A 12,739-nucleotide genomic window follows, 5' to 3' on the forward strand; every position below is an offset into this window, starting at 1 on the left:
ATCTTACATCCTCCTAGTGACAGTTTATCTGCTACCCCACAGAGCAGCTGGACTTTTGTAATGCTGAGAACACAAAATCCCAAGCAGAGGGAACCCTGGGGATCTGCCATGTCGCAAAGCTGGTGAGACAAAATCAGCTGGAGAGAAAGGAAAGGGAACCTTCGTCCCTCCAACACTATAAAGATATCAGCAGAAGAGGAGCACGTGTCCTCCTAGACCCAATAACCTTGCCCAGATGGTCACAAAAACAAGTAGGCTGGATGATGCCAAGCCACATTCTCCCTGGTGGTGGCTGCAAGTTCCCCCTTGCCCTAGCAGCTCCCTGACCCCTACCACAACAAGCTGGTAAAACCCCTGTCCTGCCAAGGAGTGCAACCACCAGAGTGTTTTGTAACTACCCAGCCCAGGGACGTGGTGTTAACACTTCACAGTTATTTTCTCCATGCCAGAATGAGTTAAGGTAGGAGCCTCTGCCCCGGCTTTGAATTTCCTGGCTTTCCCCATCTGCGTCACAACGCGATTCTTCCCAGCCAACCTCTTCCTCAGATGTTCAGAGTTAGCGTTGGGAGCCCAGCCAGCTCTCCTTCCCAAAACAAACACGAAGCCTCCTGATGCCAGAGATTTGCCTTCTATTCAGTACCCCAGGGACAAAGCTCTTGGCTTTACAAGCACCGCCCCAATTTTCAATTCTGCAGAGGTATATAAATAAAAATGCAGCTTTTATAGAGCCTTGTCTGCACTGGAAAATACTTGATGGCATGTCCCTACAAGCTGCCTCTCTGCATCAACTGTAAACAGAGCCTCAATTAATTAAAGCAGTTCTTTGCCAGGTTAGCATACACTGTTTTAGCAAGGAAAATAAGGCTTATTGTCAAATTGCTTTTTCCTGGTATAATGACACCTGACTTGGAGTTTTTGCTAGTAATAAAACCACCCACCCGTTATTAAACCACCCTGAAACCTAATGCCCTGAGAAATGATAAAGTACCCATTTTGATCAGAAAAAAAAAAAAAAAAAAAAAAAAAAAGCTTTGCTTTCCCTTCAGCAGCTCTGGGTTCACATCTGCTCTGCTGCTGCTACCTGTGTGCTTTGCCTAGAGGGCCAGGAACTGCAGAGCTGCTGGTGGCTGATGAGAAGTGATTCAGTGGAAATCTTGCCACGAGCCCTGAAGATAGCAAACCACATCACCACACTGCCCCGTGCAGGCAACGAGCTGAAATCCAGAGTCATCCATTCTCTGCGCTAAGGGAAGAGCCCTCAGCCTCCAGCAGGAGGCTTGTATTTTTCTCTTCCTCTTTTGGAAGAGGAAGAGAAAAATACAAGACTTGTGGCAAAAATCTGCTTAGTATGCTCCTGAAAGGGGAAGAACATGCAGAGAAAGGGAAAGAAATCACGTGTAATAAATATTGCACTCCTATCACTATTAATATTCTCTCATCAGGTAGTGTCTTTTTGTCAGCTGGGGAGAGTAAGAGGCAAACCCAATGAACATGGCCTGCACAGACTTTACATCACGAGCTGCTACTTTATTCGATCCACCTCTTCTGTGTGTATTGGCCTTGATCTATGAGTGCCCAGTTTCCAGCAATAAACTCGAGGCAACTCCCTGGAGCCTTGGGGCCTCTGTGGTGTCACCTGAAGGCAGGCGTGGAAGGGGTGCCAGCCTCCAGCCTCCTCCCTGTCTTGAGAGGTGTAGACCCAGACTGGCCTGAATTTTTACATCTATTTTATTTCAAAGTGGTGTGGTTGGGATAAGAAAAGGACATAAAAATATTACCTAATGAAATTGTATGAAAATATCAATGGTTTAGTCAACATCATTGAGACAAGTAGAGGTGGATGCTAAGCCTGGGTTCTTTGCTCATGCTGAAGTCAAGAACAGCTAAGCTCAGTGTATTTTTAGGGTAATGAAGAGCTATACTGTGGGCCCAAAGCATTTAAATACTGAAAGAGCATGAAATGTGGTGCTTCAGCAATATGTCCAAGTCTGCTGTGTGCTCTGGAACAGGCCCATGTCTAATCAGAGTAGATTAATAATTCATAATTAACAGTATCTCGATAGCACCACCCATGAAAGGAGCTCATGTTCTTCCATAAATATTAATTAAACCAACCCGATACCCCAACTGTGTAACAATGATTACTGCCATTAGCAGATGGAGGAACTCAGGCACAGTTTCGCTGCCCACACAGGGCACCCGTAGCAGTAACCCAGCCTTAGCCCGGGGTGAGGGACATGGTGCTGGGTTTGGATGCCTCGTGACAGCCACAGGCCTCCCAAACTGTCACCCTGCCTGGCATGGTGAGGTGGAAGGGCCTCGTGGAGGGGTGAACACCAAGCACTGCCATTTTGAGAGAGGAGCCAAGCAGCAGCATCTCCAAGGAGACCAGCAGGCCTCAGGAGCAGCGAGCGAGAAGGCAAAAATAGGAGCTGGGGTAGGCAGCTAGGGATGGCAGCAGGTCTGGTTTTCCTTTTTTTTTGTATTTCTGGGATGGTTTTCTCTTGTTAAGCTAGATAGCTTTCCACTGCAAATATCAGGGTGATTTGTAAACGACTCATTTAGCTTTCCATCACCCCAGCACTGGGGAGTGATGGAGTGCCTCCTGGGCAGCAGCTGCCTGCAGACACCAGACACCCTCTCACAGCTTCCTCACGTGCACATCCTCACCCTGGCTCTGGCTGTCACTTCATCTGGCACCAAAAAGCAGTTATTTGGGGTTCAGGCTGCAGAAGTCCTCAAGGTACATCAGAGACATGCCTGCATGTGCTTGCAAGGCCCAGGCCATACAAAACAGGACAGACACAGCACAGGAAACTGGGCACCTAGGAGAGCCGAACACTTGGGCTGGAGCAGGAGCCACAAGCTAGTGCTTTGCCTTGCAGAAAGTACACAGGTAGCTATGAGATGTAGTTTCTAACACACCTAGAAGATGGCATGCTGGGCTATAGGGCTGCCCTGCACCTGAAGCAGTATTGGCTCCTGGCTGGGAGGACAGCGCTTCTCATTAAACACCCACTATCAAATCTTCTACCTCTTGGTGCTCCCGTCCCAGCACCAGCACTACACCAGCTGAATAGCTGATATCGCAGGGGAGGTGGGTCTGGGCAGCAAAACCCATTCTTAATCTCTTCTTGCAGCCAAGGGGTTTGTTCCTGGATGTGTTACTGGGCTTCTATACTTAGCACCATCAGAGGATGAGCATTTGCATCACAATAACAACGTGCTAATAAAAAATGAGGGAAAATCTATCCCTTTCCAAATTCTAAAAACCTCACTGCATGGGAAGCAGTTCTCCCTTGTGAACGTGGGTTAGTCTGTCTGGGCTAATCCCCTATTCATATGTAGTGGCTTATTAGGGATTTAAAAAAAACACCAAAGGCTTAGACAGTATATTTACAGTGGAACAGTCTCACACAAACTCTATATTTTATTTAAGCAATAAATTTAATGATACATTTGACTTGAATTAATGTTGGAGAAATCTAGAAATCTGTTCTTTTCTTTCCTGTTACTTCTATGAAACCCTTTAATAAATGCTTTACAGAAGCAGTAATATATAACTTTAAAAGGGCACTAATGCCAATTGAAAAAGAGCCAGACTGAATTCCTGCCTCCTGCAGAACAGCAATAAATCCTCCCACCAGCACTCAGTTCCCTTCAAACCACAGAACTGCAGCCTGTCTGAGCCCTGCCGTGACCACAGCTCACTCGAAACAAGAGCCCTGAAGGCCCTATGGCCACGTTTTCCCAGATTTACAGCAGCTCCTTCACCGACTTCTCTGCTCTCCATGATTGGGGTATGTTTTGTCTTGTTTGAAACTACTGGGGATGGTTCACGGGGTGAAATTCAAGTGCAGCCCCTGCATGCCAACTCTATAGTGACCCCATAGTGAACCCCACAAACATCTGAGGAGAAATCTCATTGCAGAGGGCAGAGAGAATTAATGTGAAACAAAGTAGAAGCACAAGAGGAACATGAGCTGCCAGGGATGCCCCACAAGCCAAGGGCAGAGCTGGAAACAGAGCTGGTTTCCTAAATCATTCTCGATTCATCCAGTGCTCTCCAACTCATACTGCTTCTGAATAAGTGCTAGCACCATCTTTATTGCCATCTTACTCATGTGCAAATGGAACTCTAGTTCAAAACAGTATTTCTATGCTAGATACCCAGGACTTACAACATTTCCTAATCCTCTAGGCAAAACACATGCCCACAGGGGCACAGCTACGATGAAGTGAGGCACGAATCCACAATTAGCAGAATGGCACTGGAAATGCCAGATATGGAGCATGTGCAGAGGGCTACATGGCAGGTCCATCAGCAAGGCCTGTTCTCAGGATATTTTTTAAACCAAGTGAATCCCAGCAAGGGATGTACCCTCAGTCCAGCACACTTTAAGGAAAATGGCTGCACTGCACAGCTGCCCACACCCATGGCACAGGACCACAAGCACTCAAGGGACAGCAGCTTCAAGGGCATTTTCCTGTGAGCTCAGCCTGGTAAATGCCCATCTGCAGGCACTAATCCTGCCCCAGCCGTAGCAGAGACCTCCATAAAGAACTAACACCATTCACGACAACTTGGTTATTTGTGATTCTCTATACACGTCCAAGGGTTCTCTCACTGCTTTAAGTACAGCAATACTGTTCTAGTACAGGCAAAACTTTCAGAAACCCATTTATTCCCCACTGGGTAGGCAAAGTCCAGTTGCACTTTAGTCCCTCATCTTCTGGAAGGGGATTTTGCCTGCTGTTCAGAAGTCCTATCATGAGGAAAAGGTCATCTGCTGCTTCTAGCTCCACGTTTCAGGGCAGAGTCCACCAGCTCTATCACAGCCGATAAGTTTTCTTAGAGCTAAGCACTGTCTTCCTCAAAACTGCTCCCCTGCTCACAGCGCCCCAGGCACTGCCTGCGGCATCGCAGCCGGGCTTCCTATCTACAGCTTTAGCAAGAAAACAACCACACCAAAATCAACAGATTCGCCACTGATATTCAAGGAGTCAGGAATTTTTGGTTGATATACACAAAATATTTGCTGAGAAAATTATGCATCTGGAGAATTTCTGCTCTCTGAAGTATTTATTAATGTAGCTTTGCAAGTCTCTATCTCTGTATGCGTAACTGCTCACTCAGGCATCGTGTCAGAAGTACAGCGGCTGGGTTGTGGTACCATCGCACTATTTCCATGACCTTTGACAGAGAACTGTAGACCTTTCTGCTGGCATTGTGGCATTTTATACAACTCACGTCAATAAAGAAAATGGCTGTGATAACACTGATATTTTTGATTTGTTTTGTTCCCTCCAACTCTTCTCAGGAAAGATTATTATTTCTCGTCCCTAACAGCAAGGACCCCTTATCGCTGAGGAGGCTCCTTGCATGCTAGATGATGTACTAACATGCAAAAGTGTAAAAGAGCTTACGAGCTAAAGATAAGGCAGGCAGGAGAGCCCAAGGAGTGGTAACGCTGGCCTGCCTGGGTGCCACAGACCGTAACATACCAGGAGCTCAGTCACTGCCAAGCTCTGCCAAAAGCACCAGAACCTGCAGTTAATTAAACCAAACTTTTTCAGTGCTAAATAAACAAAACAAGGCATTCAGTGTAGTTATTTCAGTACGATATGTGGCAGAGGACCATGCCACCAACGCAATTTATCAGCTGTTTCACCATGTTGTGGTTTTTACTCCAGTCCCCAGGTCTCACCTTCCTTCCAAAATGAGGTGCACCTCTGAGCCACAGAGGTGCAAAGGGCAGCTTGAAAACTAAACTCTTGAGGATGAGATCAGGTTTTGATACCCCTTCTTCCTCCCCCCAAAAAACATCCAAACACCACCATAAACAAACAAACAAACAAACAAACAAAGCATTCTGCCTGTTTCTTTTTTAATTCAGTAGAATACAAAGCTACTCTATCTCAGGATTTCTTCTGCATCACCAGGGTGCTCTGCAGCCTGACGTGTAAATCAGCATGGCCGGGGATGCAGCACAGGTTGCTGCCCAGCTGGAGCACAAACCGTACAATCCAGCTGACAGCTTTGCTCAGTCGTGGTTTGAATTTGCTGCAGTTTATTTCTGGAGGCATTTAAAATGCCTGTCTAGAAGGTGTCAGGACCGCTTCACCCAGTGAGTCATCCACTACACATGACGTAGGCTGGTAATAAATCTGACCCAATGCTTACTAAAGCTTTCTACAGAACTCGGCAGGTACTTCGCACAGAGATGACGTAAAACAGCGTACAGGAGAGAGAACTGCCACTGTGTGGGTCTGGTGCTATTTTTCTCTTAATAATCTTTTGTTAGGATCCGCCGGTTAAGAAGTGCCATACCCAATAACTCCAGCCATCTGCCCCAGGGGATGCAGTAACATAACATTAGGGTTCTGAAACCCTGCATTAGGATTTCAGAGAACGGATTTCAGTCTTCTGCACTTGGGTAGAACAAACCAGCTTACATCATGAATTTTCTCTATCCAAATTAGTGTTATATCTATCTGTATATATATACATGTATGTACAGACACACACACAAACATATATATGTAAAAAAAAAGGTAGCTTGGCCATCAGTAGCAGAGTGCAGCAGGGACCAACGGGGCCAGCAGCTGCCCAGCACCCCAGGGGGGTTGCAGCCCGGGCCAGGGGTGCAGCAGGACCCAGCTGGCTCTGAGGCAGCTCGGAGCATCCGTACAGCGCTGCAGCCACTCCAGTGGCTCCAAGCTCAGCATCCCTGTTGTCTGCCCCTTTGTGCTTCACCTCCAGGACAAAGAAAACATTTCCCTTTCTTGTAGGAGACAGTAACTTCAGGGCCAAGAGGGAGAAAAGCAGCAAGATGTAGAAGAAATTAGTTGGCCAAAGGCCCTTAGCTTGTAGCTCCTAAATTATGGGAAGAACAACAGAAGCCAATGCAGATTTACTGGTGGTACAACACCAGCCTTCTTGTGGTCCAGAGACACCCAGCTGAAGAGGGGCACAGCCAGAGGAAGGCTTGGAGGTGAGAGGGATGCATGGAAACATACACGGAGAGCTGGGATGTGGCCGCATCACTGCAGGGCCTGTTTCAGTGGGGAGGATGGCGGCAGTGACTGATTCCTATGGCATTACTGGTAAATCTACCCCGGTTCACACTTTCCTTGGGGAAGGAGGCATTGTACCAGGCTTTGTCAGGAAGTATTTTATGTCCTGTTACGTTCTTGTGGGTCTCACTGTGGCAAGGGGCTGATGTGTGCTGCGCACGGGGATGAGTGCTGGGACAGGCTGGCGCTGCCCTCGGGGAGCTGACAACAGCACGGGAAGTATTGAATTCTGATGGGAGCAGCAGCTGGCTGCTATCAGAAAGGCACTATCTCTAACCTTTTGAAATCCTTGAGCATTTATTTTCTCACTGGAGAGATGAACAGCCTGCCAAGGTCATTTGCACTTGGAAGATGTGCAGAGGCTGCAGGGCAGTGCAGCTCAGCCCATCGGGGCCGGGATGCTTTGCACAACACTATTCCTGCAAAAATAATGACACCAAACATGACCCGCAGCTACACCAAAGGCCCTTCTCCAGTGCCGGAGCAGGTAACGCATCACTGCCTCCAGCTACCAGCAGGCTGTGAGGCAGCACCAGCATAAATGGAAATTAGTCTCGTTATGGATGACAGGCAGCAGCGCAAGCCTGTATCAGCACAGGATACAGCCGAACACAAAACAACCCCCTTGGCAGTGGCACCGTAGCAAATAAATCGGCATCTCGACTTACCTTGTGAACGGGTTATCCTTCTGCAAACGGAGAGTAAACATAGCAGACGAGGCAGGCTGATCGGCAGGAGCTGGAGCGCAGGGCAGGTCCCTTCACACAACAGTAGTCCTTTTCCCTGGCAGGTCGGGGGCGTTCTCGTAGGCAGAGACGAGCCCCTTCGCCCAGCGGGTGCCTGGGGAGCCCTGCTGCATCACCACCAGCCGGATGGGAGGCTGGCTGTTTGCAGGGACTTCAGGAGCATATTCCTTGCTGGGATCCTTCCCCCTGCAGTCATAGAGCACGCAGGAGATCAGGAAAACCAGGAGCAAAATAACATAGCTAGCTACCAGAATGATGAGATTCAAGGTAACAGGGTCAATCTCCAAATAAAACTCCATTTGATCCCATGCTATGGAGTGCAAACCCGGACAGCGAAGTTTCATATGCACGAGTGAGCGAGCGCTAACTGATCAGAATAGATGTATTGGCTTTGCGGTAAAAATACATTAATCCTCAGGTCTCCTGTAGCAATGGATTTCCCCGAACTGGATGATTAAAGCAGCTCAGTTTAATAACTTAAGCTCCTTCTTTTAATGCCACGTTGCCTACAGTGGCAGAAGCTAAATTTGAATGCTATATTGACAGCAAAACATCCCCTTTGCTCAGGGTCTCTACCTTTCCTTGACAGGCAGGCACCAAACTGGGCTTCCTCTAAGGGCATTTTGCAAACGCTCCCCCCTAAAGGTGGGTTTGGGCGCCAGATCAAGTCACTGTGGCTGTGGGCTGAATAAAACCAAGCCATTCACTAGTAAATGAGTATAGAGATAAAACAGTGGGAGAATCATCTGCAAGGTAACTTTTCTCAGTGTCTGATTCTGATTTCAACAAGAACATTGTGCCCTGCCCCTGGGCTATAAAGGGCCCTTGAACATGAATTAAAAGCTTTTATTGCCCACTTCCCCATCAGCAGCCCCAGGACACATCTCACACTGCCGCAGGTGATGCCCAGCCACAGCCCTGTCCCCACCTGCCAGGTCTGCTGCCACCACAGCTTCTCCAGCCCAGGCAGCACTAACTTCTTTTCCCTATGCCCTGCTCACCAAAAACTGGCCAAGCTGGCAGCGTGGCTGTCCCATGCCTGGGAGTGGTGTCAGGCTGCCCAGCCACAAAACCAGCAAGAGCTTTCTGCACCTTCAAGGTTTGCATTTCTGAAGCTGGTGAGGGAGCAGGGACACGCGTGCAGCTGCCACACGTTGCCTGCTTGTTTCCATGGAAAAGCAAGCTGGAGAGAGCATCCCTCCTCCAAACAGCAGCGTACCAGGTGTAGGATACCAGGAAGGCAGACAGGAAAGGCAGGAGATGATGCCAACAAGCACCCAGACCCTCCGTCAGCACGCTCACTGCTTCCATGCAGAACTCCAAGGTTTTGGTCAGCATTACAGCACAGGAGGGTTTTAGAAAGGGATTAGGATGTCTCAGTCTTAGTGCTGCCAGAGCTGTGGAAAAGGGCTTTACGTGTCAGTGGGAATCCGATTCGGCACGTCTAAGCTGTAAGAAATATGTCACGGGGCCATCCGGCTGCCGCAGACCTCGACGCACGCCGCTTGTTTTAAGGCCAATATCATCTGCATCCCCCCGGTCTGCCCTCCCGGCCCCATTTAGCCATTAAGACATTCGTATCAGGGAGAAACAAGCCCAGATCTGGCACTGCAGGAGGGATGTTTAGCAGAGAAGAGGGGAGCCTGCAACAAGAGGATGCACATTTGTACAAACCTCATGCTTCATTCGTCACCCATCACACTCACATCTGAAGCCAAATAAATTTGGCTTTTGAGCATAGTTTAGACCAAAACTGTGATTTTTCAAGACAAGCTAAGGCTTTCCAGTATGCAGTTCCCCTCCAACGCAATGATGAATGGAGCTGGGACTTGGTTTCAGCTTCTAGGTGGGAAAATCTGAAAGTTGTTTGAAAATCCCTCCTTAATGACTCAGAAGCTCAAGTATCTTTGAAAGGCAGAAGGGTTCATGGTTTTAAAATTCAATCACATTGCACTACAAAAAGTTAGTACCGAAGTAATAAGTTATATGTAGTTCACATGTTAGCAGAGATACGTGAGAGTACACTTATTTCAGATTATGTTTAGGGGGATTTTGAAGTAGTTTAATTCTTCTAGATTAGTCTGCAAATAAAGCCTAGGCTCTGAAAACTTAGTACCATCCTCACAAAAGTTGTTGTTGTTTTTCTCCCTTTTATTTAATGACCACCAGAAGGTGAATTTTCTCTATCTCCTCCCACACTGATAGCCAGCGTTCAGATTTCGATCGGATGTTGCAGCCAGGAGATGCACGATGGTAAGCATTTAATTTAGCAAGCTTTTAGGCGGACTTGTCAGAATGTAAAAGCTGGGACTTGATTACTGCACCACCTCCTGCACAGCAAGAGAAAAGCTTCCACGATTCCACATCTCTGCAGCTTCTCAAAACAGTGCCTTAGAGAGAAACCATGCCGTGTTTCCAAAGCGCCTCCCGAAGGCTGCACCCAGGCCCCGAAGCACAGCGAGGGGACCTCGCATTTATGCGTCTGTTGTGACCCCTGGGGCCCCATCCCTGAGCTGCTTGCAGCAGCCCACGCACTGAAAATTGGAGTCTGTGAGTGTCCTCGATACCAGCACACATAGCTTCCTCCCAGCCTGCGTCCAGAGCATGAGGAGGGTGTTGACTGTTTGATATTCTTGAGCCAAAGACCGCCAGGGTTCAACACTGTGGCTGGCACCCTTGCCAGGAGTGTCACGCCTCTCGGGATGCTGTCTGCACGCATCCCCAGGCTCTACACGGTGAAGTCTCACTCCAGCTAGCCAGCTTTTTTCCTGGGTCAGCATCCTGCTGTCCCCCCCTGCCCAGCCCTCCCCACCGCACCCTGCCTGTGTTGTTTGTGCCATGCACCCTGCTCTTAAGAGAAACCTTCTGGACCTGTTTGTGCCTCTGCTGATGGAATGATGATGGCTCTGCAGTGAGCAGGGGTGCATTTCTCCCTGAGCAAATGGGAGTCCTGGAAGGTTTGCAGGATTGGGAAAAACCCAAGCAAGCTGGTGCATGGGTTGGGGTGAAGCACTGCTCATCTGTGGGACTGGTGTTCCTTGGAAGTCTGCAGTTGAGCTCCGCTATAACTGCTTCAGAGCCAGATCAGCTCTGCCAGAGCACAGAGAGGGCAATTTGCACAAAGCCTCTGAAATATCCTCTAAAAGTGGATTTGCTGGAGCCTGCTATTTATTTTTTCTACTACTTATTTATTTCACCATTCTACTCTTTAAACAACAACAAAAAAGAGCAAGCCTTTCCCAGGGTTCAAAGCTCTGAGCTAGAGATCTGAGCCCACCAGTTGCCACCAATGCAACTCCACATTCAATTCTTCCTTCAGTTTTTTCCTCTTATTTCATCCACATTGATCTATAGATGCTTCTGGATGAAAATGCCTTTTTTTTTGTAAGCACCCAGTTCAACTGGGATGAGATATAAAGAAATAAAATGTGCATAAACTGAAAGTTATATATCTTTATAAGTTTTGCTTGAGACCACCGTATAGTGACCTTCACAATAGTTAAGTTCTGAGGTTATTAAAAAAGGAATCAACTCCCCTATGACTGGAGAGAAATGATATTAAAACAAAAGCCTTGGGAAGAGGCCCCAGTGGGACAGCTATAAGCATTCCCCTTGCTTCAAGTGCAGCCACAGCACAAGTTGAAAGGGGATGCAGGGAATAGCTGAAGAAATCAGTCTGCAAGGAAGCATGGGGTCATCTGGTGTGCCACAGAAGGCCAGCGGAGCAGTGCTGGTCCAACTTGGCCAGGTTAAGCAGGAGGCGCCTGCTGTGCTGGCTCTGAGCAAAGCTGGTCAGAGCTGACCCCATGAGCATTTCGGCTGGCAGATCCCAGACACAGCAGCCTGGATGGGTGACACGTAGCACAACACACTGGGACGATGCACGCAGCAGAATAGCTCAAAGGGAGCAGCAACATGGAATTTGCAAAAAGCAGCATTCAGACCTGGTGCTTCCCAGATGCAGCCCAAGCAGGCGAGAGCACCAGCAGAGCCTGGTGTGTTGCGGAAAGCGCTGCTCGATGCAGCTGACCCCATTCCAGCTGGCTGCACCTTGGAGCTGCCGCCCAGCGAGAGCCATCAGTGCTGGGCTTGATTGGCTTAACTGCAGTGTCACTGCTAAAAATAGCCCCCAGTAAATAAATCTCTTCAATCCTGGTGTAGAGCGAACAGAGGGGAACACAGACAACAGCAACACTAATGAATTTCAAACAGAACAACAAATGGATGAAAATGGGGCATCCAGAAGGACAGGCCGACTGCAGGGATCCTATCCTGGCCTTTGCAGGTGGGGACACCAAAAGCCAGACTGCATGGGCTGCTGCCCCAGCCCATCGGCTCCCCCCTGCAGAAGGCTGCAACATCGGAGGGAAGAAGCCCACCATGGTCAGCAACCAAACTCTGGTTACTCCAGGACCCACAGCCCAAATCCCAAATGCCAAGAGCAAACCCAGTGAGAGTAGCTCTGCAATGCACATCCCACAGGGAAATGACACGGGATACCTCGGGGGTGAACAATGCCTGGGGCTCGCAGCAGGGGCACGGACCCCTTCGAGCTTAACCTACGGCCTGGGGGGGCACTCTTTCCTCCTCTCCCCACGAGCTGGGCTGGCAGGGAGCTGCCCCCTCACCTCCATGCCCTGTTTCCCAGGGGCAGCTCAGCTCAGAGCCGCTCGGAGCCGCAGCGCTGCGGGCCGCCCACACGGGGGCGCGGGGACTGGGGGCACCCCGGGACCCCCGCGCTGGGCTCTGGGGGGCATCGGGCTCCGTACTCCGGCAGCGCTTGGGGAGAAAAAAGGTTTTTCCATCCTTGGGGTTTTGCTATGTGCTCTCTCAGGAAACACCTAAGCGCAGTGGTTAAACCCTTTCCTGCTCTCTCTCTCTCTCTCTCTCTAAATAATTTAATCTGTTCGATCCTT

General features: G+C 48.9%; 1 protein-coding gene across 1 annotated transcript; it reads right to left on the bottom strand.

Moving 5' to 3' along the window:
* Positions 1 to 7,837: 7,837 nt before the first annotated feature.
* On the bottom strand, positions 7,838 to 8,167 carry SMIM36 (small integral membrane protein 36; the record flags this gene model as incomplete). Its single annotated transcript, XM_084298686.1, has 1 exon — positions 7,838 to 8,167. The coding sequence occupies one exon, from the start codon at positions 8,165 to 8,167 to the stop codon at positions 7,838 to 7,840; it is 330 nt and encodes a 109-aa protein (XP_084154812.1).
* Positions 8,168 to 12,739: the final 4,572 nt, after the last annotated feature.

Source organism: Netta rufina, assembly GCF_964035555.1.
Source record: "Netta rufina genome assembly, chromosome: 19".
Taxonomy (NCBI): domain Eukaryota; kingdom Metazoa; phylum Chordata; class Aves; order Anseriformes; family Anatidae; genus Netta; species Netta rufina.